This window comes from Echiichthys vipera (assembly GCF_963691815.1).
Source record: "Echiichthys vipera genome assembly, chromosome: 18".
Lineage (NCBI taxonomy): Eukaryota > Metazoa > Chordata > Actinopteri > Perciformes > Trachinidae > Echiichthys > Echiichthys vipera.
Window position 1 is genome coordinate 12657793 of NC_139843.1, and position 25704 is coordinate 12683496.

The 25704-nt window shown below is 39.8% G+C and overlaps 2 protein-coding genes across 3 annotated transcripts in view; both read left to right on the forward strand.

Annotated features, from left to right (window-relative positions):
• Positions 1-7274: 7274 nt before the first annotated feature.
• On the forward strand, positions 7275-13094 carry LOC310960522 (glycylpeptide N-tetradecanoyltransferase 2-like; the record flags this gene model as incomplete). The annotated part of the gene is made up of 12 exons (XM_083932236.1): positions 7275-7345; positions 7451-7553; positions 7808-7952; positions 9236-9360; positions 9496-9587; positions 10181-10297; positions 10437-10607; positions 11354-11462; positions 11647-11817; positions 11965-12132; positions 12522-12659; positions 13071-13094. The coding sequence occupies 12 exons, from the start codon at positions 7275-7277 to the stop codon at positions 13092-13094; spliced, it is 1434 nt and encodes a 477-aa protein (XP_083788362.1).
• A 2776-nt stretch (positions 13095-15870) lies between these two features.
• The window catches only part of LOC310960758 (supervillin-like), a 46755-nt gene continuing 36921 nt past the window's right edge, over positions 15871-25704 (forward strand). Inside the window, exon 1 of one of the 2 annotated variants that reach the window (XM_083932549.1) lies at positions 15871-16185. The gene's annotated coding sequence lies outside the window, so the exon portion shown is untranslated. Of the gene's footprint in view, positions 16186-18033; positions 18163-25704 lie in introns of those variants that run through there. The other variant, XM_083932550.1, reaches the window with a different exon arrangement.

Consider the following 25704-nt stretch of genomic DNA (forward strand, 5'->3'; position numbering starts at 1 on the left):
TGACTAAGATCATCAATACATATGTAAAGGACCAGTGTGTTGGATTTAGGGAAATCTATTGACAGAAATGGAATATAATATCTAAATGAAATTTCATTAGTGTATATGTATCCTGGAACTAAGAATTATTGTGTTGCTCTTCATATTTACATAATGTGCAGTTCCTCTTCCAAGGAGCCTGCTATGTTTCTACCGTAGCCAACAACATACAAACCAAACACTTTTGTATTTTTTCCCAATTCATTTTTATTTTACCTGAAGGCCACCTCATTTTCTACTCAAGCGGAAACCTCCAGGGCTGAAAAATGAAGCCAACACAGAAGTGCCAAAAAAGGGAGGGGTGAGGGAAGGGGTATTGAGATGCACACTGACCCTTTAACCCCAACCCCAACCTAACTTCAGCCTAAACAGAACCCTGACCAAAAACCATGCCTTAAACCTAAACTTTAATGGTTTAATAAGGAAATCTCATCTTCTTCTACCTTGTGAGGAATGCCTTTTTGTGCCCAAATGGGAAGCAAATCCCCATAAAGTTCATATGTGGTTTGTTAGATTACACAGACCCCGCAAATTTTTTAAAAGCGGTCAAGGATGATAAAGTAACAATCTTTTGCTATTTGACTGTTTTGTCTGGTTTGTCCTCCAAAGTTGTAAGGATTCTTTCAGACTTTTTTTCTTTTCAGTCAAGGCCAAATTTAATAGTGTCTCTTTCTTTCTCTTTCCTTTGCCGGAACAGATAAAGCAAAAAAAATGAGACACAGAGAGATGGACAGAGAGAAAGAGTAGGTGAGATGGAGGATATCCACGGCTGTAGATGTAATGGTCATCATTGTTAAGTCAATATTTCGTTTTCCCACAACAGCCATTTTCTCTGGGAGTTATCCCCCGCATCCTTGAACAAGACACTGAATCGTGCTCGCTTGCTGTTGCTGTCGCCACAATGCCATCATGCCTTAATTGTAGGATAGATGAAGGTGGACAGAAATGACAAGTTGCAAATAACATAGCCAACCAGCTTCAATATTCAAAAGCCAGACCCTTTTCTGCAGAATCTGGCACAGACAGAAAGCATTTAGCTCGGAGCTCAAGGTGAATACAAATGTCCAGTCCACTAATCATGGCCGGAAACATGGCTTAATAATATCAACAAACAAAATCCTGGGGTTGCATGGTTTAAGAGGGAGGATCCTCCAATCAGGAATAAACCAAGCATTTCATTGGCAACGTCAAAGTAGTGTCTTGAACTCTTTGATGAAAAGATGTTGATTAGGACCCAGAAAGCCAAGTCTGCACTAATTTCACAGGCTGGCACTGCCTTCTCTAATTTAACCAGAGGGTTAGACTCGCGATTTATGGCAAAATGCTTCTTTTTTTTTTAAAGTTTCAACTTTCTAGGAGTTGATCCCACAGGTTTGCTAACTTGCAGTGTTACAACATGAAATAACAAAAAGTAAAAGGGATGTGTTATTTATCAATTTGTCTGTGTGCTCATGTGGAAAAAAATCTCGTTTGTTTCTTTTATCCTCACCTTTGGGGGAGGCTGTTAGCTCAGCCTCAGGCCAGACACCTTTTTTAAGGTCGACAGCCCATCAAGGTGAGTGACAAGTACGTGAGAGGAAGTGCGAGATGGTTAAGAGTATACTTCCTGCCCCGAGAGAAGACTGTTACTCTTTCCACAACCTACTCACCAAACAAGAAGGCTGATATTGGGAGATGCCAAAAACATTTAGTGATGACATTTTTAAACATCCAGTGTTAACATTTATAATTGCTGGGCAATAAAAACAATTGATTAAAGTCACACCAAGTAAGTTGAATTTGTGAATTTCTGCGCCTCCCAGTGGTAGTACAGAAGACACTCCGCATCAAGGATCCAAGCCAGGGACACCGATCAATCAATGACTTGGAAAAACAACACAATGTCATCTCAGTTCAATTTGAAATATGCTATATCACACATACTATATTCTACACATATGAGCTTTAAAGGTCCCATACTATGCCATTTACCTCTCTGAATATCTGTACCGTCATTACAGTGTAAGACTGTAACAGCACTATATACTGTATAGCATAGTTGAGACATCACAACTGTACATAAGTCCTGACGGCTCGTTTCAAAACCGAGTTTCTGAACACAGACTGTGTGCATTCCTCTGTGGATTGAGAATTTTGATACTTTCACAGTATTTACAGAGCACCTTGATGTATTTATAATCGAATAAGACAGCAAATCTCACTTTTTACAATATGGGACCTTTAAGGATTATAAAAGGTCGTCATTATGGGTAAATAAAACATGAAAACATAAAACAAAATCAGTTTGCAGCATTAAGATCAGATGGCCCACATGCATCCACCTCCACACAGTTCATTCTTGTCATGATAGAAACCATACACACTTTGCTGCATATTAACACTGAGTAATGGCATTGAATGTAAATCTGGGCTCCAGAATCATCCAACAGAAATGTAATTTCTTGGAAGGCTGGCTTTTGTTTTCACGTTAGTCTGCAAAATGCCCCCTTTCCAAAAAAAAGGAAGTAAGATCATTCCTTTATACCTTAATGGTCATCTACTTCTGACATCACCTGAAAGGGTCTGTGAGAATTTTACGAGGGGTTGATGAATTTTCGCAACCTTCTAATCTGAAATCAGCCTCAGTGGAAATACATTTTTTTAACACAAACAATAAACAGACGAAAAACACAACCATCCATTGGTATACACATTTTTTTGGGTGATATGTATTAAATAATGATAACTTGGTGTAAGTGTGAAGCTAAATGCTAAGTGAATGCTAAATGGCATGTTCTTAAAGTGAGACTAAGTCACTTTTGAAAGAAGAAACAGCACATTCTTGCACCTACAGACTACTGATTTTGTAATTTATCTTTATCTTGTTTAAATGATAATGACCAAAACAAATACAGGATGAAAGAGAAACAAACAAACAAACACATAAAAGAGCAAAGAAAATAGATTCTCCTGCTTGCCAGTTAATGATCATTTAGGCTGAACAACACACAAATATTGAATGACCTAATCATTTCCATGATTAGAAACATTTACAATATACTTTGAGATTTTGAGTTATTTGACAGTCACGACTGTCAAGAAGAATCGTGTTCAGTTAAATGCATAAGTGAGAGAGAATGACGAGGATGGAACAACAGACTGAAAGAGAAATCTGAGAGACAGTGAGTCAGAGAAACAAGAGTCAGCAGAGAGAAAGAGAGCTGCAGAGATTGTTGCTCATTCATCCAGTCTCGCAAACAACAGAGTTACAGACGCTGAGACAGACGAGGGAGACGGGGAAGAAGAAGAGAAAGCGAGGCAAAGGGAAGAGGATCTTGTTCGGCAGAGAGATCACAGCAATACGGATCTATTTACAGATTAGTAATGGTTCTGACTGTGTGCTTGTGTGTGTGTACATACTGAAAGAAGAAACACACCTACACACACACACACACACACACACACACACACACACACACACAAAGCAAACTTACCTTTGCCTGGTTATCCTTATATCCCCTGAGCAGAAAGCAACGTATTGCCACTGCAGTTTGTCGTTGATTGGCTGTATTTCATTATTATACTGTAGCTGTTTTTGCACCATCTACAGGCCTGGGTATGACTATATGATATTCATCTTTATTTTAAGCATGTTAGTGATTAAGTTGCACACATTGATTACATTTCGGACTACAAAATGATCTTTAAAAAAAAAGTAAATCTAATTATCTAGTAGTTAGTAGAAAGTTAAAGTTAAACAAAATATCCTATGAACCAATGAAACATACCATTTGTCTCTTCTGCCTCTTCAATTTCAATTTGCTCCTCACATCTGATAATATAAAGGTCCCATATTGTAAAAAGTAAGACGCCGTATTAGGGCCAAGTATGAAAAAACCCCCTTACCCGGGTAATATTTAGAGAAAAAGAGTTACAGATTCATGAAATTAAAAAGTAGCAAATCTACTTTTCGACTTTTTCTCGTAGATTTGCCACTTTAAATCTCATAAATCTGCGACTTTATTTTTTCTCGTAGATTTGCCACTTTAGTCTCATAAATCTGCGACTTTTTTCTCAAAATAAAACCTCTCTTCTCCGGGTCTGTAGTTTACTTTTTTTTCACACTACATTGTCGTAAAAAGGTGATATTTTTCATGTCTTTTTTTGTGTCTAATTTGATGTGTAATTTTGAGGCAGGCCGAGGAGCCAAATAAATAATGTGAAACTATCAAAACGTTCAATCCACTGAGAAATGCACACAGCCCGTATTCAGAAACCGTCGGGTCATCAGTATGCTTGTGATGTCACACCTTTACTATATATATAGGTGCCATTACGGTGCCATTACAATCAGAAATTGCGGAAGACCTGGAAAAGATGACCAATCAGAGCAGACTGGCATTGCCTTCCCCTGGAGGGTCTTGGTATGTGAAAACCAGCCAGTATTCTTCAGCAGCAGTCATGTTACCTGTGTTGACAAAAATGCTGGCAAGTGAAAAGAAAAATTATGTTTCAGAGATCAATGAAACAAGTCCAAGTAGACAAAGATCGAATAAAGAAGGATCATATTATGTTCACATTTATTCATTGAGGCATGTTTATGCTGTGAATCACAGTGGTAATCAGTTTCTCTGATGTGACCAGATAGGACATTTTCTGTCAGTGTGTGGAGTGTGGCAGTCAGACACAATCACCAAGGGTGGACTGAAATCCTTCATACATTCAAATTAAATTACCTCCCTTCTCAACAGCGTCGGTAACTATGTTTTTCCACATCACGATACAGTAAACCCAGGGTGACTTCTTCAGTTACCCAAGAGGACTCCAACATAGTTGGGAGATGAAATTTTAATGACCTCTGGGGACTTTCAGAAGGAAAAAACAGAAGTGGCACAGACAACAACACAAAACAAAAAGGAATGCTAGACGTAGAGTTGGACATAAATATACAGTGTATTAGAGCCCGCATCAGCTCACCAGAGACGTGTTTTGAGTTGTTCAGTAGGGACTTTTCATTTAGCCTTCATTCCCTGTCTGACTGCAGTCTCCTGGGTGTTGTCGTCCTGCCTGCATTCCAAGACTTGGGGATTTCACTCTAACTCTAACACCGTACCAGGCATAAAAGTGCACACACCCCGTAATTATTCAATGTATTCTCATCAACAGGTTTTTATGATATCTTACAAAAACATATGGACGATAATTCGTATCCTATCTTATGAAATGTGACATTTTATTTAACATTGTGAAATGCTGACTAGTTACGTTTAAGCAGAAAATGTGACTAAGATGACTTGGTTAAGGTTAGAGAAAAGGAATCCTATGTTTTGGGACCCATCCACCACCTCAACTGTCCTCCCAAGGCCGTTGAAAAGGGGATGAGTCAGACTTTGGATTAACTCAATCAATTCCTGTTTCTGTGTCACGTGTGTTTCTCCACGGCCCCGCCACTTTAGGAGACAAAGTTTGTATTGTGAACGTGAACACAGATTATGGCCTTTTCCCTTAGCCACTGAAGTCAATATTGGACCTATTGTTCACAAGCCACATCTCTCCTAAACATTCTGACACCAAAATGTCATTTTTGAGACGGACGGATCAGGAGAAAGTCAACTTTGTTTGTTTCTGTCTCAGCAGCAATGTCACGCCAGATCTGAACACGAACACAGCCAGCTAATGTCAACTAACACACTCGTCCTCAGATAAATACGTTTTGCAATGCTAATCATGGCTGTTAGCTGTGTAAGAAAATCTAATTTTAGCAATAGAAAATATGAATTAATTATGTTTATGTAACTTTTCATCAATCCACATGATGTTAACATTACTTTCAAACAAGGCGAAACAGAAGGTGTATGACATTTCTCTCCAGTGGGGCTGCTTGAGGTGTGGTATCTGTATAGAGACATTTTGGCTGAGTCACCAAAAAAATGGTATGACACGTGTAATGGGACTAGAGCTGCGCTCTTGGAGCAGATGTGCGAATAGTGAATGAGGTCAGCCTCACTTATTAGAACATGCAGTATGTTTCATTATGTTGAAACTCCGAGCCTCAAGAGGAACATGCTTTTCTGCCGTGTCTTGCACTCCGCCTCTTTGTTGTCAAATCAGCAGTTGTTTATGAGCTTTCCAAGTACTTATAGAACTGCACATTTTCCACTCCTTCACCCTGAATGGTGACAGGTGTTAGTAGCATCAAGTTCTTATTGACATTCAGAATTTCAGTGGCAAGATAATACCACAGTAGAACCATGGAGTAGAGACAGAAATAGCTCCAGGCTGCACTTTATAAATGAAAAAACTGTTTTAGTTTTAAAAAAATACACTCAGATCAAAAGAAATCAGACCATCATGAATTGCTATACAGCTATATTAGATGCAAATGGCTCAGCACTCATGAGGATGCTATACGGATTATTAAGCCTCTTGAGCTTAATTTGTGATTTGTTTCATTGGGCTATGTAAATAAAAAAAATGACAAGAATCCAAGCAGCATGCAACAGACTCCACGGGGATTGCGGTCAACCTCTCTTGGGGTATACAGACGAGAATGTACATGAGGCACAATGCAATTCATGCACTCCCTATTTTTAATAGTTAAATAGATGAATAAATGTAATTTAAGAATGAAATAACATCCAAAACAACTTTCCTGATCTTCCCAGAACAGTTAGACTACCCATCTCACAGTGCTTTGCTGTGTGATTAATGCCAGATTAATACCCAGAATGACACGAACATAGTTTATTGAGTGAAACTTTCTGTGAAAAGTAATAGATGTGATCAATTGATGATGATTTGTACTTGATTGTTTATTTATTCTTAGTCATCACAATGTATATAATGAATAAACAGCAACTTGACAGTAAGTCTGTGATCAAATTGCTGAGTCACTGTGTTAACATACTGTTCATTATACTGGACTTCATTAAACATGGACAATGATCATCAAGTCCACAAGAGATATAAAGTTCTGGAAAGAGTGCTGACTTTTAAAACTTTATGGGAACTCTGCAATTAGACAACTTCAGCCAATTAAATCTGCTGCCTGGATCAAGCTGCTGTAAGCTTTAATCTGCCGCAGCGCACTGTGCAGCACTGTGCAGCTGTCTGACATATGAAGACCGTGAGAAGTGATATTTAATTGTCGTATTGTTTTTAGTTATCTCTCTAATGGGTGGGAGTTGGGTTGGGTGACTGGGGTGGTGACTCTCCTCCCCTTGCTGCTCGCCAAGATAAGAGCTGAAGAGACACAAATGTGTCAGAAAACACCCCGATTCACCCCCAAGGGCTCGCACTTGTTCACAATGACTGATACAAACTTGTTGTAAGTATTTTCAATTCTCTGTTTCTTCATTTAGTAAAAAAATCTATTCAGTAAAATTCACCCTTACAATTTATAAGAATGTCTGTGCATGCACATGTATTTTAGAGATCAGGATCTGACAGAGGTCAAGAGTCCAAAAGGGAGCAAAAAGAAGCAAAAGAAGGGAGATGTGTGGAAACCAGAGGGATCCAGGGACCCATTTGTTATGGTTTGTGTCTTTCTGTGAATGTGTGCATACGTGCACTGATGTAGGTTTACTGGTTTCTGTTTTTTGACAATTTGAATACTGAATAAAATTGCCCATGGGTGTATTGTTTGCATTTTCACATGAAACATGTAAATGCGCCAGTTTTGGCTGTTGGGCTCAAGCTGATGTTATGCTGCTGTGTGACGGTCAAATTACAATCTTCTTGGCAAAAGATTACATAGTAACTTGTCCCTGCTTGTCTTGTTATGCCCTAGCTGGACTCACTTTCTGAGTCGAAGCAGCAGGACATCCAGAGAGCCCTCCACCTCTTCTCCTTGGGCCCAAGTATGCCCAAGACCCTGCAGCAGGCCAAAAAACACATATACCGCTTCTGGGAAACACAGCCTGTCCCAGGACTGGGTAAAAAGCAACTCTCCTAAAAATGTCTCCTAAAAATGACATTCCTATTCCCCAATTACGTTAATACAGACATTTTGTGCCAGATTTATGTTTGTCTTTGATGTCTTCAACCAGGCCACTGCTCATGTGCCATGTGAAAAGTACTTCGATCACCTCACTTATTTATGTAAGAGACATACTAAGTTCAATGTAAACCATCAGCTTTTTCTCAACCTACCCAAAGTAGTTTTGTTATAATTGACAGTGTTAACCCCATGTTTAAAACAGTGACAATGGGGCTGTTAAGTTTGACTTAACACCCTTTCAAAATACAATTTCCTGGTCCAAGTGCTCTGTCAAACAAAACAAAGAACAGCGGTTGATCCTGTGAACAATTCCGATCACTTCTTTCTTTAGGGAGACACCTTTTCATCAATAAGAAAGAGGTAAAAGCACTGCTGCATTGTACAAATACAAGTCTTGGACCGACTTGGGCCCAGAAATCGTATTTTGAAAGGGCATTATGTCACGATTTAATAGCTAGATGGGTGCAGGTCACTAGATCCATCATTATGTCTTGTTTGTTGTTCTTATCAAAGCCACAGCGTAAAAAAAAAAATGTATTTAGATTTTTTTTTAAGAGCAGTTTCCCTGTACTGCCCCAGTCTTTATGCTAAGCTAAGCTAACTGACTGCAGCTACATATTTAACTTACAGACATGAGAGAGACATCAATCTTCTCATACACTAAAAAGCGAATAAGCGTATAAAATGCTGAACTGTTCCTTTAGGTGTGAAAACGTGCTCTTCACCGTAGAGAAAGTCACGCCAAATCCTCACTTTGACTTTTTGGAAAAACTACATCGTTTACATCACCTTTCAAGCTACTTCTATAATTTTATTGCTAGACTCCTACGGTTTATTCACAGCACATTACCACCAACATCTGTGGGCGGACATGTTATCATATTCCCCCTGGTGTGCATGTCTCGCTATGGCACCTGAGGATATGCGCTGGTGGAGAATATGTCGTGAAAAAAATAGGAGAAACATTCATCAAAACATTGCTGTGAATACCTTTAACTGGACCTCTCAGTTGCACAGATTTTGATTTTTAATTCACCTTTAATGAATGCTTTTATACAAAATAGTAAGAAGAAGGAGCCCTTTAATCCTTTTTTAGCATTGATATTATAACACAGCAGCCATTAACCGAAGTCCATCCTTCACAGTAATTACAATATTGCAAATGAAGTTGTGCATTCCTCATTGGTTTTTCTTAATACTTTCTTTATTCTTCCTCAGGTGACACTGACAGCATTGTGACTCATGGCCCAATAGTAGAGGGAGAAGCCAATGTCCGTAAGGAGCCCCTCTCTCTACCTCAAGGTTTCTCCTGGGACACTCTGGACCTGAGCAGCCCTACAGTGGTAAGTGTATCATTGCAAAGATCTCATTACAACGCACATCTTTCAAATTCTGGTCTTCCAGACGTGAGACACTATCCTTCTCTTAGTGTTGAATTCAGAAAAGAAATGGACTCACATATCCATGTGTCATTGCAGTTGAGAGAGCTATGCACTCTGCTCAATGAGAACTACATGGAAGAGGATGACAACACTATCAGAGTTGAGTTCTCTTCGGAGTATCTGCAATGGTAAGCTTCAGTCAGACGCATTTAGTCACTTTTGATTTCTAGATTTTGAATGTATGTCAGCAAAACTTTCTTTTTTTTAACCCTTTATTCATCTAGATAAGATTGATACATGCTCTGTTTCAGCCCCGTCTTGCATTAATACACCTTAAAACTGCTCAGTACAACTGCATCACATTTATTTTTACTTCTGAGTAACACTAATGGAATTAAGGTGTTGAAAGTCTATAAAGGATGACATTCTAGTCTGACCCCGCGACACACCGTTATCAGTTATGTCCTATAAACCAGCTACTCTAATCTCTTCACTGCTGCCTTTTTCCACTCTGATCTGCATAAACGGTATCTCCACCTTCAGGGAACACTTACATCCAAATATAATAACATTTACTTTGATACGAATTATTAACATTAGCATTCCAGGAACTGGCACAGGTCTTTGGCTGTGAGTTGAAAGAAAGCCGCTGTATTCATTCAGCTCAGTCATCTCATGCTCAATTCTTTTATTGGAAATAATCCTTAATCAGAGTTTATTGAACTATGCCTGCATGTATTCACAGTCATACTGCAGACAATGTCATTCTCTTCCTCTTAAGGGTTTTACAACCTCCTAACTGGCTGGCCCAGTGGCACTGTGGTGTACGAGTAGACACCAATGACAAGTTAGTCGGCTTCATTGCTGCTCTTCCTGCAGATGTTCGCATATATGAGACGTGAGTAGCTCATAAATATATGCAAAGATATCATTTGACATCTGATGAGCAATATTAGTATTCAGAGTTAATGCGGGCAAAACTGTAGCATTTTTACCTGCAAGTGTCTCGCAGCAAATGTTCAAAATGTGCTCTGCAGGGAGAAGCAGCTGGTACAGGTCAAATTCCTGTGTGTTCATAAGAAGCTGCGCCTCAAGCGGATGGCTCCGGTTCTGATCCGAGAGCTCACCAGACGGGTCAACCAGCGGGGACTCCATCAGGCTGTCTACACAGCTGGTGTTGTGCTGCCCACACCACTGAGCTCCTGCAGGTAGTCGCTGCTACACAAAGTTGATTTACATTTTATTTTAAGGGGAAATAATATGCTTATTTTGGGGTTTTACTGGCTAACATGTTTGCATGCTTTTATGTTAAAAACCACACTTTTTCTCATGCTGCCTATGTGAATATCTGGTCTGAAATTCTCAGTGTAAGCGCCAGTCTCTTTAAGCCAAGTTGGTCAGTGTTTTTTCGGGGTCTTCCGCATTTGCGCTCTCTGCATCTCTGCACCATCATTGCCGTCTGGGAATGACTGAAACGGCACTGTAGCTGCATTTTCTACCTATTAGTATACAGTTGTGACATCGGAAGTCCCGAAGGCTCGTTTAATAGCACAGTTTCTGAGTAAGAGCTGTGTTCGTTTCTCTGTGGATTAAGCGTTTTGATACTTTCACAGTTTTTTATAAAGCACCTCAACATGCATTTATAAAAGACATGGAAATCTTGCTTTTTACATGGAACCTTTAACTTTAGAGTGTTTATTTAGTCATTGTTATGTTTCATGTTATAAAGAAATACTTATGTTTCAGGGTCTTAAACGAAAACAAAACTTAAAAACTTCTTCAGCTGGTTATGCAGTCTTTGCTTTTAGTGTATAGTATGTGCTATTTCTTCTAAACAAATATGTTACCATGGGGAAAACAAATTAGTTTCACTCAGATAATCTAGTCATCTCATCTTTGGTATTTCTTTTATAAATCAACCATCTCTACCAAATAAACACACTAAAACTTTTAGGTACTGGCATCGCCCTTTGAATCCCCGTAAGCTGATGGAGGTGAGCTACCCGGGTCTGAGACAGAACATGAACCTGCAGAGAGCTCTCAAATTCAACCGTCTGCCTGAGGTTAGTTTGTGCTGCCACCTAGAGGCATAAAGCCATTACTGCCATTATAGTCTGACGTCACAGAGTTTCAACTCACTCACAGGGTGTATACAGAATGTTAAAGTACACTGATTTTAATTGTCATGAGATTGCGGTAACAAGCATCCCTACAGCACTTGCAGAAACATTACCTCCTCTCTCGCAGGTGACAAAGACACCAGGCCTGCGCCCTATGACTAAAGCAGATGCTGTGGGAATTCACTCACTTCTGCAGGAAAACCTCCGGATGTTTCCCCTCAGCCCCGTGTTGTCTTTGCAGGAAGTCGAGCACTGGCTGTTACCAAGGGAGAATGTGAATGACACCTATGTTGTGGAGGTCTGACTTGACAATTTGCCCATTTCAATTTTTAATAACTTTGGAGAGGGAAGAGCTTTCCTCTGCATTTCCTGGTGAAAAAAATACTTCTATTATGATGCAGGAGTTACTAACTGATTTACCTGCCCTCCACACGCACACACACAGGGTGATGACGGCACACTGACGGACGTGGTGAGTTTCTACAGCGTCTCCTCCAGGGTGCTGAATCACCCAGTCCACACTGGCCTAAGGGCAGCTCATCTCCTTTACATCGCTTCTACCGCCACAGACCCGGTTGACCTCATGGAGGACACACTGGTTCTGGCTAAATCTGTGAGTGGGTCATAATAAAAATCCCTTTCATTTAAAAAGTACATAACGGTTTAGACTTTAAAGACGCCATAATGTGCTTATTTTCAGGTTATACTTGTGTTTGTGGGTCTTCTGCATCAGTGCTCTCGGCTTTAACTGTAGCAGCATTTTCGCCCTATATACAGTATACTGCAGTGCCGTTGTGACATCACAGTAGCACAGAAATCCCAATGGCTTGTTTAAAGGCACAGTTTTTTTGTAAACATTTGTTTTTATCTTATTTTTTATTGAAAGTCAATAGAATAGATAACAATATATGTATTTTTAGAGGGTTTTTATGTTTTAAATGTGTGTAGAGTCGGTTTACTGTATATTACAGCAAAATAAATGCTCTTTTTCCTAATGGACAGAAAGGTTTTGATGTCTTCTCTGCTCTCGATGTAATGGACAACAAGAGTTTCCTTGAGAAGCTCAAGTTCAGCCTCATTGACAAGAGTCTTCATTACTACCTGTACAACTGGATGTGTCCTAATATGAGCCCAGACAAGGTACTGAATACTGTAATGTGAAATGTTACTGTGATTCTGCATATTCAAAGTCCAAAGCTCTCCACACGGTTTCTCTCTATTGAAAAAAGAAAATCAAGATCTTCTGTTCATCGTCTCATATCTTATGAAAGTAGAATCAAACTCCTGAATCTATATATGAACACAAAAGCAACTTGTAATCTCTCCTGATTCGTATAACTCCATTCTGCTATTATTTTATACTACACATTGGGAAACTTCAATGAACATAAAGAATCATGGGTCATTCAAGCAGTTCATTTTAGTGCGACAAGGGGTTTCATGATGTACATTTTCTTTTACTGCCACACATTAAGGCTGGTGGGAACGATCTCATTAACGCTGAAAATGCAAATCACCAGTAATTCATAGTAATGGCTGTATGTTTTACAGGTGGGCTTGATGTTACCCAACTAACCCGCCACTGAAAGAAGACAGAGTGGTGAAGATGACAGGACCAGAGTGATTGGCACCGACTGTGGATATCAAACTGCATCACCAGCACGAATCTGGGATTAAAATATAAACTGACAAACTGTTAAACACACTCACAGATCAAGGAAATGACTATAAATCAAAATATCATTCAAGTTGTAACTACATTCATCAACTGGTTGTCAATTATTCACTGAGTTCAGGTGCTCTGCTTGTGTGTGTGTGTGCGTGTGTGTCTGTGTTTGTGTGTGTGTGTGTGTGTGTGTGTGTGCGTGTGCCTGTGTGCGCGCGTGTGTGTGTCTGTGTGCATTAATCTCTGGGTAATTCAACTGGTGATGTGACACTTAATATTAGAAAGATCAATGCACTAATTTAGTTAGAGGATAAAGTTGTTAATCATTCTCCCTCTCTCTCTCCCTCTCTTTTTCTCTCTCTCTTTCACACAAACACACACACACACACAATTTCATACATGACGATACAATCCATTTTAGTATGCATGTAGCAGATGCATTATGCCAGGTGTATATGCAATCAAATTAAATCTCATCTAGACATGATATAAATACAAGATGCATGTTTATGAATCAGAAAGCATGTTTCTACAGGTTTAACCCCTTGCAGACAATTCATAAACAAAACTAGACAAAGTAATGATGCTTTCCTTGAAAGAAAGTACTTTTGGCTCTCTTAAATCTAAATTTCAAAATTTAAAATATGAACAGCAGGCAGGGGGCACTGCAACCTTAATAGTACAGTGAATCCTTTTATTGTGAGCAACCACAGAGAGAGATTAGATGCAGACACCACCTGCTTTGCATTTTATTGCAAATGCATAGAAAAAAATCACACACATGAATCAAATGTGTGTGTGTGTTTGTATGCATGCTAGATAGTGACAGACATAAAGACCAAGAAACACAGATAAAAGGAATAGATGACATGCTAACAAACCTAGTTTTAGGATGCCTTCAGGTCCTGTCAAAAATATAGTTATATATACTACAGTAGTCCCATGTATACAATTAATTAAAAATAATGCACAAGAAAGTATCAGCTATGTCGTCTTGTGATCTGTCAGAGTATTGTCTTCAAGTAGCATTTGTGTAGCTGATGCCAAATCTAACTTTACTAGATTATCTAACTATACTATTCTAAACTTGGCGGGTGGTGCCCATCCAAGTGAAAAAATAGGTTTTTTTTACTGACTTTATTTTTGGGCAATTTTCTTTCCTCTTTGTTTTTTGTGTGTGCAAAATAATGGATGGTTTTACCTCGCAATTAATCAAACGCAAGTACCTGTTTTAGATAACACTTTATAACCTTTATTAAACCAGAAAGGTCCCATTGAGATTCAATATTTTTTTCTTCCAAGGGGTCCGAGTCAAAATGTGCAGCAGAACAAAAAGTTTACAGCACAAACATGGACAACTGAAATTACACAAAAATACATAACAAAACGCAACAACAGCTACAAACACTCCAGGAATTAGGGGCTAAATGAATCATAGCAAATACCTGCACCTGCTAAAAGTAACAACATAAAAAAATGACTTTAAAGTATTATATTCTATTTGATGGCATGAAAGCCATAACGCATAAAGCATAACGTAGACACTACAATACAAGGGTCACAACCCAAAATGGTTTAAAAACAAATGTATTGCAAATTATTACATTCTAAAGCTCATTTATGTTTGCTTGCAACGGTCTTAACTGTATGAACTGCAGCATAGTAAATGCAACATAGCAATATGTTAACTACTACAACTACTACTACGGTTACTAAATGCTTAAAGGTTGAATATGGAGAATGAGCAGAACGATGCCATCTAGTGTCTCAAGATCGTAGTCGCAACAACAGAAAATAATTCCACCACTCGGGTTGCCAGGTTGGTCAGACCAGGCCCAATAGCCTACAGGAGACGGAGTCTGTTTGAGCCTGTTTGAACCCATCCCCCCAGGCAAATTGCACAATGAGAACAAGTATTGCAGAGGAGTTTTACTAACAGTTACCATAAGCCGTTACAGCTAAGTAAACATGAAAGTTAGCTTACAGATCAAGGAGAAACGTAGACATTTTGGCATGCGTTTTAATACCTCTGAATTCCTTTATCTCAGTCCACTGAGTGAATGCTTTGCCTATATTGACTGTTGCTTTTGCCCGTCTCTGTTCACTCAGCTGGGAGAAATAACAAAGCAGGTGCAGGATTGGCAAACTCCATTTCACCTACAGTAGCTGCCCACGAACAACAGGCAACCCTGGCAACCCGCAATGCTGGCCGCTATTGGCAGGTATAATGTTAACAGTACGTGACAGTCATTGTCAGTCTGTAAAATAACAAAATAAAATAAACAATTCAGACTAAATATATTTTTTATGGAAAAGCAATACTTTAATTCGGTACCCATCAAAACGCCCAGTGGGTGTATTATTTAAAAAATAAATATAAACCTTTTAATGAAGATTCTACATATTCAGCCTTTAAGTAAGTACGTCTAGCTCATATTTATAAAAGCAAACATGTTTCGTGAGTGAATGTCATTTGTAATTCCATACTTCTTTTCTTTTCTGACTGTTGCCTACTTACAAACGAATCATAATTTGGAGCACACATTTACCAGCAGTCCCTGAATGCATCGCCGCGCTGTGTTTGGGCCAATCAGAAGCGAGAAGGCATTTTAAGTTTGAAGTTACTAGACCTGCCGTCAGCTCTCAGTCCTACCGCCCCTGCATCCTGCCCGGGCAGGACAGAGCCGTGTCTCCGCACAGCTTCGGTTAGAGGATGCGTATAGAAACCTAAATCTGCTTTTTTAAAAGAAGACAAATGTCGACTTATTTCGGTTTTTCTATTTGGTCTCCCTTTCATTCTCGTCGATGACTAACGGCTGAACGTTAGTCGAGTTAGTGGCGTGCTGCAGTTAACGTTAGCATTGTCGGGGACTTTTCTCCAAACGCATCTTTATCTAATGTGCATGTTAAAACCTCATTTGTTGGAAGCAGCTCCACTGTAATATCTCCGTGGACGTTTTGTTTGCTGACGCTTGAGCACACCTCCTTAAAGGACTGCAGGTATGTTATGCACACGGCTGTTTATGTTGCAACTTTGTAATGAGTGCGTTGTTGCGGTGTAACTTACTACGGAAGCTCATCTATGACAGTTATATTGTTTCGGTACATATTGTTACATTTAAGGATATGATGCGTAGTTTTGTGTCGAAACGCTCTCGTTGGTTACTCACACTCTCTGCAACTGTCATTGCATGTGTCAATGTAGTTTCCTTCCTTAATCATCAGCCAGAATCTCATATACTGGAGGAGGTCGTGTTTTCTTTTTTTGCTTTTTAATCGTGCACTTGAAAGCACCTTCTTGCTATCTGTACCTTTGTTTTGCCAAGGCCTTTGTATAAGACACAACACCTACTGTAATGCTCCATTGAATGTAGGCTTTTTTTTTTTGTTATGGCCATGTGTGACATATCAAGTGACAGCTTGTTCTATCCTTTCACCCACTGTTTTACTTTGGACTTTGCAAATTGGTCAACAGAGACTTGTTCAAGTGGATTCAGCCCCTCTGCAGTGACAGGGAATGGGGCGAGCAGTTGGGGTTGAGTACTGTAAAAAAAAAAAAACACCACCTGTGAAAACAAAGTCATAAGAAAGTGTGAGAGAACTGAAATGGCTTTCACCCTGTAGCCTATTTTTCAACTCTGCTGGGGTTACAAGCTTACAGTCCAATGTCACTGAAGGCTAGATTATGTAAGTTGGCACAGGATAGTTTGGAATCAGAGTCATGTTTATCTGTGTCAAACTGCCATGGCTGTGCAAACATCTGTTGCAAACTGCATCTGTGTACAGTGAGATGAACTAGACTTGTTTGATTTCCTCTGAGATAGGGCGACTGCCCTCTCTCGTGAGGTGTAGCCCTTGTTTATTCAGTGTGCCTTACTTTGTAACTGGGCCTGGCTCTTATCACTTTTCACCAGGCTGGGAATTAAGAGGTTTATGTTCAATACAATGCAATTTTAGTGAGAGAAACAATATCACCTGAAGTTCATTACATTGTATTTTATTGTGTATAAGCGCTATCAGGCGTTTCAAGAGTAACTGCTAGTTTCTTTCTAGAGATTTACCGATCCAGTTTTTTCCGATCCAATCCAATACCTGTGCTGAGCGTATCGACCGATACTTATCCAATACTACTGTCGAATGAATGAACCGTAGAGATTGCCATGTGAGTGAAGGCATAAGGCTTGACATAAACATTTAGCCTTGTTTAAAAAAAGGTAACAAATTAACACAGTTATAAATGTACTTAATATTATTTATTAACAAATAACAAAGTGTACATTAGCGTCAAAAAGAAAGAAATAACACTTCCATGTAAAGTGCACTGCAAACTGATATTTTAAAATGTGATATAACATTTAGCAGCTGCCTGAAACCCAACAAACAACGGCTTAATTATCTTGCTGTGTATGATATTAATAAGACATAAATGACTGGATTGTAATGCTGGATCGGCCTCATTCATCCAAAAGCCGATCCAAAGGGTGAACAGAATAAAAATCTGATTCTCAAATGGTGAACAGACAGAATAAAACTTGTTAAAGCTTCATATCCGAGGGCTATGGTATTTGAGGCTTGGCCAGGTTGTAATTTCCCCAGTGTATGGCATCTCAGTGGCATGTGTCACAACAGGTCCACCAAGACTTACCTTAGCCAGCTTGTGTTGAGCAATCACAGAAAAAGAAAACTGATGCATGCCTTGATAAGACCTACAGGACAGCACATGTTTGTGTTACTCTTTAACTCATTAATAACAGCAAGGTGCTCTGTGTTACTGTTGTCGTGTTGGGAAGTAACAGAAAGTTGACAGCGACGCTGAGCAGTATCCAGCCTGTGCAGAGCAGCTGGAGCAGAACGTGTCCGAGCAGGGAGTGGCTCCTGTCATGCTTACACGATTCTGCTGCTCATTACCTGCCTCTTCTTTGGACCGTGTAAAGACCCCAAACAAGGAGACAGACGCTCCATTGTTGTTAAATAGAAGTAAGTGTTATGTAGTTGCGTTGAGGATTATCATTCACCTGAGTGCCTCTTGTCAGTCAGGGGGGAGGCGTCGCCTTGCCCCTGCAGGGATCTTGTTGCTCAACAGCACTGGTGAGATGGCTTTCAGAAGGGTGCAGGAGTTTGCTGTGGCTGAATGGCTCCTGCTTTAGAGACTTGTCTTGAGTCTTGATCTTCATCCCAACATCTACTTGTTATTCTTTTGTTTTTTTTTTCAGAGCAAGTCGTCAAGAGTGAAACTGTAGATCAAATCAAGAGAAAGCTATTCCAAGGAATGCAAGGGTTTGAATCACAATGTTGTTGTTTATTGGTTCCTGTGTGGACTTTCCCTCCGCTTAAGATCAGTTAATGGTCTCTCATTTGGGCTTTTATTTGTAGGTCCTGCAGTTGTTTTGCCAAACTTCTGTCACAAAGGTGTACGTTTGATTTTGATTTTGTTTGGTGCACTCAGTGAATGTGCCTCCCACATAGTTGAAAAGTAAGTGAACGGATCTTGTTAAATTAGGATTGTAAATGAGATTTAAATGGGTAATTAAGGTTTTTTAACAAGTCTCTAAGATGGAAACACCCAAAATAAGTACACCTGTGCACCCAGATTGCCTCAGTTTAGTTGAAAATGAGAAAAGATGCTTTTCTATCTGTTTTGGATCGGCAATGTGATGCTTTGATTACTTTCCTTCTTACATTATTTAGTAAAAGAATATACCACTACTCAATTGAAACTTACCTCCCTAAAAACACTCAGGAATAGGGATGTCACAATACCAGAAATATAGTTGTCAATACTAATACCAGTGAAATACCCTTATTCTCGACACTCAATTTGATTCCAGGGAAACTGAAATTTTCTCACCTTCACTAATTTGGAAGTGTTTTCTCCTCCTTTCCTTCTTATGGCAAAAATATCACATCATGATCTTTTTATCAAAATCATGATTTTATCACAGCTTTTTTACATTGATTTTTATGTATATAAAAGCTCTACATACGCTATGAAGATGTTTTACACAAGTAAGGGAAGCATTTATTTATTGTTGTAGATATTGTGTTTACAAGGTCAGCAAGATATTAGTATTTTAATTCAAGATTTTGAGTCTTAAGTTTCACCTGCATGTGTTATTTAACAGTTAAATAACATGCTGAAGCTGAACTGCAAAATGTAGCTGCAAAAAGTGAAGCGCGAGCCCATTTCTCCCCTCTCGCCTAAGCTCTCAGTAGGGTTAGATGTTGGCTGCACAGCCAAGACGTTCTGCAGTACAAATATTTATATAAAGCAGAAGGGATGTGACAATGTGAGCAATAGGAACTCCATGGGGAAGAGTGCTAGAGGGTTTCCCTCAGGCTAATCTTCACTAAGACATATTTATAAACTTAGCTAGCAGTTAGAGTGGACCGCATCCAGCTTCGTCACCAATACGCTAACTGTATTTGGTCAGCAGCTGCACAGCCAGAGCCCACTTCAATGATGTCTTTTACCAGTGTAATATTTGCATGGCACATACACATATGGTTATACTTCAGACTTTTATTTGATTTGCACACACATAATAGTTCCCATGTGTAGGGGCACCACAAGGCTTCTCTCCATACTACATTTCACTTTGGATTAGCTCAGAGCCTGAGCAGAATTTCATCTGACACCCCCGACAACTGCAAATAAAGCCTTAGAAATAAAATAGTGTGTAGAGTGCTTTGAATCTACGTTTATAACAAGTGAGTTTATGGGCAGCCTTCTCTGTGCATGTCAACCAGGGTTTTATCGCCTTTGTGTCCATGTCAGTGACAGATGGTGCCGTGAGACATCCATTAATAAATCATACACAAGCAAATGTATCTTTGTAAACCATATGTAGGGATAAAGTCAAAGTATGGTGCTTTAAACACGGAATCACTTTTCATGCATTCTGTAAAGGGGGTGTTACGTTTGCCTTGATTAAGGGACAGGTTTGCAGACAATATTTAAATAATGCTGGCCTTGTACAGCTTATTCTTTGAGTTGTATTGCCGTTCAATTGTGTGCACAAGGTTGTGTATAGTCATATGATTTCAAACCTGTTTCTGCTGTAGCAGCACCACAACTATGAGATTCACAGGACCCAGTTGTATTTTATGGTTGAATCAATATGAATATCTATAAGGAGATCGACCGTTTCACCAGCTGACCTGCAACAGCAACAAAACACCATCTGTTATGATATTTCAAATAACCAAATTAAACTGTTTACTTTCTTGCCAAGAGTCCAATGGGCCGACCAAAAGAACATCGCTAATGTTAGCTTAACATTTTTTTAATAGACTGAAAACAGGAGCAAATGGCTAGCCTAACTCTGTCCAAAGGTATCAAATTTGCCTACCATGCCTCTAAAGCTCACTGAATGTTGTAATTTGTTTGTTTAATTTGTACAGAAACTTAAGTGTAAAGGGGTGCCATTATGTGCCGGACTAATAAACAGTAACTCGCCATCCGTTGCCAGGCAATTGTCAGAATCGTAAGACTTTGGCTTTTGAGGTACCATTTCCCCTGGTTTCCAGCCTTTATGCTAAGCTAACTGACTGTAGCTTCATTTTTACCATACAGACATGTATGACAGTGGTATCAATCTTCTCATCTAACTGGCAAGAAAGCAAATGGTGCATTTCTCAAAATGTCAAACACAAACACAGTGTCCCATGCATATTTGTTTTTACAGTAATATCATATGAGGAGGAGTTTTTTGTAATTTATATTGATATTTATGGGGAAGGCTAATATCCCCAGTGGTCTCAGTACTGCTTACCAAAGTGTTTTAATATTTCAGTTTTTTTCTCCACTTAAAACAGTTTAGTTGGCATTAGGTGGTTAATACCGCTACTGTTAATACTCCATCTCTCAGCCATAACCCTTCCCCCTGCAAGACAGGAGACCTTTTTAACCCCTCCACTCGCTGCTCAGTGGCATTCCATCTGGCCAGATGGTGTCTGCTTCGCAGACTGGACACCAAAGAGCAGAGAGAGAGAGAAACCCTACCAGCAGGATTCAGCGGATGACACATTTCACCCCACTGAGCCCCCCCATGCCCCCTGTCATCCTCCCTCTCTGTTCAGTCCTGTCTGTATCTTATAGGCGGACAATCTGGGGATGAAGTCCATGTTGATAAGTTGTTGGCAAGCACATTTGATGATTTCACAGCTCTGTAGTTCCTCTGTAGTGAACTATGAGCAAGCGTTACAGAAGAAATCACTTATTTCTGTGTTTAGCCCAGAATGTTTATAGACATAGCTGGCGTCTCATGCTTTTGACACATACGACACTACACTCAAAACATTTACTGTATATAAAATATGTAATGTTATCATGAGTGGAATAATTGTTCTTTCATGTGGGAACTAGCAAAATGAACACTTGAAGTACATACTAGGAAACATACATTCCCCAAAACTTCAGTTCAACTCAAAGTAAAGTTGCCAAAAGTATCGACGTATCGATCATTTTTCAATACCACGTTTCAAAACAATAAGATATCGCCATTGTGCCCTGACTCAAAGTAGTTACAAACTGCTTTGATTGAATGTACTGATGAATGCCTCGGTTGATCTGCACATTCCTCACTCTTTCCATCAAAAGTTGGCTAATTGAATGCACTCAAAGAGTTGGTGGAGTGAGGTGATGCAATGCTTTCCATATGCCAGAATACAACAGTGGGTAGCAATCGATGTGAGGGTAGGTGCTTAAACTGTAGTTACTACAATACATCTGTCCCATTAAAATAAAATTGAAAAAAAAATGCTAGGGTGTTTCTGGACCACATTGAGTCACTGAAAGAAGTCCAATGTAGCACTGTGATTTGTGTTTGTGCAAATATGCACACATATGATCCCCTAGCTAGATAAAGCCCCATAAACCCCACCCTTCCCTCTCCACACTCGTTGGAGAGCCAGTGTGTATTTCTGTCGGCCTGTTTTTGTGATTCTTCAGTAGTGTGTCCTTGTGCACTGCAGTGTGTTTCTGTGTGAGTTTGCTTGTTTGCCTTCCCATACGTCACATTTAATGGCTCCTTTGAATGTGGCAAACAGAAAACCGGAAGGCTTGGACAAAGAGCTAAAAAAATTTAAAAAACAGAAAAAGGAAAACACACAGATGCTCCTCTGTGTTATACGTCTTTGGCTTTATTGAGTTTGAATGACTGTTGTCGCCCTTGGCAAAGATTTCAAGGAGGGGAAGCAGCACACTTTCTTTGCCTGGTGACAATGGTGGCTCCGCCTCAAGCAGGCCAGTACAGTTTTTACAGTGTCAGTTACTTAGGCAAGGCAGAGTGCAGGCATGAGTACCCAGGGGGTTGTTATGTCAACTGCCTCTCGGGTGACTGGCTGCAGTCAGCAGGACTTCTGGTAAAAGGGATTTGGGGGGAGCTTGTGTCTGTGTGAGAAAGAGAGGGGAGGGAGAGATGGATTAGTCTCAGGCCCTGTTTTTGCCCCATCCTCCTCCTCCTCCTCCTCTGCAGCGGCAGCAGATCTTGTCTTCCCTCCACCCCCGTACCACCAGACAGGGGCCCCTTGGCACCCTGTAGACACATGCCCCACAAAGCCATCACATCCACCCCCACAAAAAGCCCATTCACTCCTCAATCCTTTCCATCCTTCCTTTTCTCCCCCTCCTATGATCTCTGCAGTTCTCTTCATTCTGTTGTTGTGCACATCATCCTTTGGACTCTTTTCATCCTCCTCCATCCTTCTTATGCTTCTTCCTCCTTCCTGTGATTTTCCTTCCTCGATCGCTTCATTCGCTTCTCCCCCGTTTCCTATTTTCCTTGCAGGTTAAAGCCAGGGAAGAGTTGACTCATGTGATTAAAGGGTTTTATCCATTCGTCCTGTCAAAATCATCCTTTTGAAGCTCTCCATTAGCGGAGGCCAGTTTCAACAGGATCAAGTGTTGTGAGTCTCAACTTCATTCTGCTAGTGGTTTCAGGAAGGGTACTTAAACCGCCTTCAGTTCTGAATGATTGCTTTATTAATGGCCACATTGGCCACTCAGTATGAGGTTGATTGTTGTAAAAGGACGGCTCAAAAAAGTGTGACACACCCTAGGCCTGCTCCCCTCCCCTGACAGTTTCTGATGCATTTGTTTGGTCAAATAGATCGGTTAGGAGCCAGTTATTGGATTAGGGACTGGTGACCCGTACTTAGGCCTATCTGCTTTCAATGATTGGTCACATGACCTGGTTTCAGTCATACACACCCATGCACACAAACATGCTACGTACTGTACACTGTGCAAATCATGCAAAACACATGCATTTGTATGCTTCCTGGCAATATATGGATTAGTCAACAGTGGTCTGTTTCTTTTTCTGGATGCATATATGTAGATGCATATGCATGAATATCTTATGCATACTAGATTTGATTTTAATCCAAATTTTATGACAATATCAGCTTCACTGTCACCTAGATTTCCTCTGCATTGAATGTCTTTTTTGCTCCTTTATGGGACCTGAGTTTGGCTGAAAATTCCCCAGAGCTGCAGCAGTTAAAGAACTTTTCTTAAAAATCGACAGTCTGTTTTTTCTTGTTGTCTTTGCAGTCCATACAACGACATTTGGTGAAGTGGAGCAAAGTTTCCACTACCTTCCTTCAGGAAAAATGTGTGTCTATGTCTTTAACAGCGCAAAGTCTCTCTGATGTTTGCAAAAGCTTTATGTGGATTCCTGAAGGTTTACAGTGGCAACATGTTATCTTGATACAAAACGTTGGTTGCTGAACAGATACCTTCTGTCAGTAAGAACCAATGCCGAAATCGCCATATCGAGGAATGGCAGATTGTTTATGACTGAATTACAAACTGCTTCCGGCACCTGCTGTACTCAGGCGCAACCCCTCACCTAAACCAAACAGTATTTACAGTAAGTGAGAAGGCATCTGACACGGAGAATTGCCTGTTGTGGGTTCTTTTTGTCTTTTTGGCGGAAGTCTCCTCGGAAGGGAGCATTGGAGAGCTGCTGAAAACTGCCAAATGATGCATAACGATTTGTCTCGCATCATCTCGCTCTGCTGTATTTCGGCATATTTCCAATGCTCCGTTTGGAATTCCGCCATGGAGACAACACCGTTCATATTTTTGTACATCGATTAAAATGGGTAAAGTAGCTCTTTAAATGTGCATGCTCATTGCTTTGGTCCGGGACAGTGAGATAACCAGGTTATCACGCTGTCTATTTAAGCTTCACTTTGGGTGTTACTCGCTTGAAAAACAAATCCTTGAATATTTATGCTGTCAAAATCCCCTACTTTTTTCCATGCAAATCCACTGTTTATGAGTAGGGTGTAGCCTGCATTCCTGCTCTGTCCTGTGTGGACATGTGAATTCTGAAAAGATACACAGGCCAGTGGGCTTAAGGTCAGCTATGCCTCTGAGGCACCTTCATGTCTGGCCCTTGTCCTGGAATGAATCAGTATTGTCTGTATAGTGATAGTCATATCAGTATTTACTCCCTATGGGTGACATATATTCTTTTCCCATAATCAGCCAGATTTCCATTGCTTCACTATGTACATAATGACATCGGTGGGCTGTGAGTCATTTTTATTTCAATTTTGTTTAGGTTGTTGTTGTTGTTTAAAAAAAAATGGTTCAGACGCCCATAGGCTGGACTGGTGTGGAACTGTGTCGTGGTCTGAATAGCGTGTCGTCGTGTTGGCCTAGGCAACATTTACATAAGATATAATATTGTTGATATCAATGCGATTAGTTATATCAATAGAACATAGATCTATTGCCCAGCCCTAGATAAACTTAATGCATAAATGGCTAAAATAGAATGATAAAACGCATAAATAAACAGTTGAAATATTAAGTTAAATATAAATTAATGGTAAGTTAGCTAACATGAATGGATATATGGTTGAAATGCCTAACTTCTGCTAAACCAACCAAAGGAGTACAAATGCAAACTTAACCAAACCGACCTAAACCACGACAATTAAAGTGTTACACTATTGTTTATATATTTAATACTGATAACTAATGTCCGGATTAAAATAAATTCAATTGAACACATTTGGAACATTTAGGGTGGTGTCGATCAAGAGGTACTCAATTTTTTCTCACTCGGCTGTGGGGGTTTGTCAGACAAACAAACTACAGATTTCATTGACATGGATTAAAAGGGTGAACATTCATCACATTTAAAATTGCCTTCAAACTGCTTTGGCTTCTGCAACTTCTGCATTTGTCAGTAGGCCTTGAATAGCTATTATGTAATGCTATGATCACTGAAGGTCTTTGCAGAGAAGTAACTATTTAAAATCTGGGCCATCACGTTGTACTTTGACTTGTAGGGGAAATGATGACACTGAATCTGATACTGTTTTGAGTGCAAAGGGGATGTCTGGCTGTTGAACCCATTCAAAGTTTCTCGCTGCCCTTACCCATCCCGTCTCTCAAGAGGGTTTTGGATATTTGCCAAGTTCATGAGTAACATTTCCTTGTTAATCGAGCATTTATGAAAGAGGATATGGAGCACAGTCAGGAAGTGACACACTTGGCCT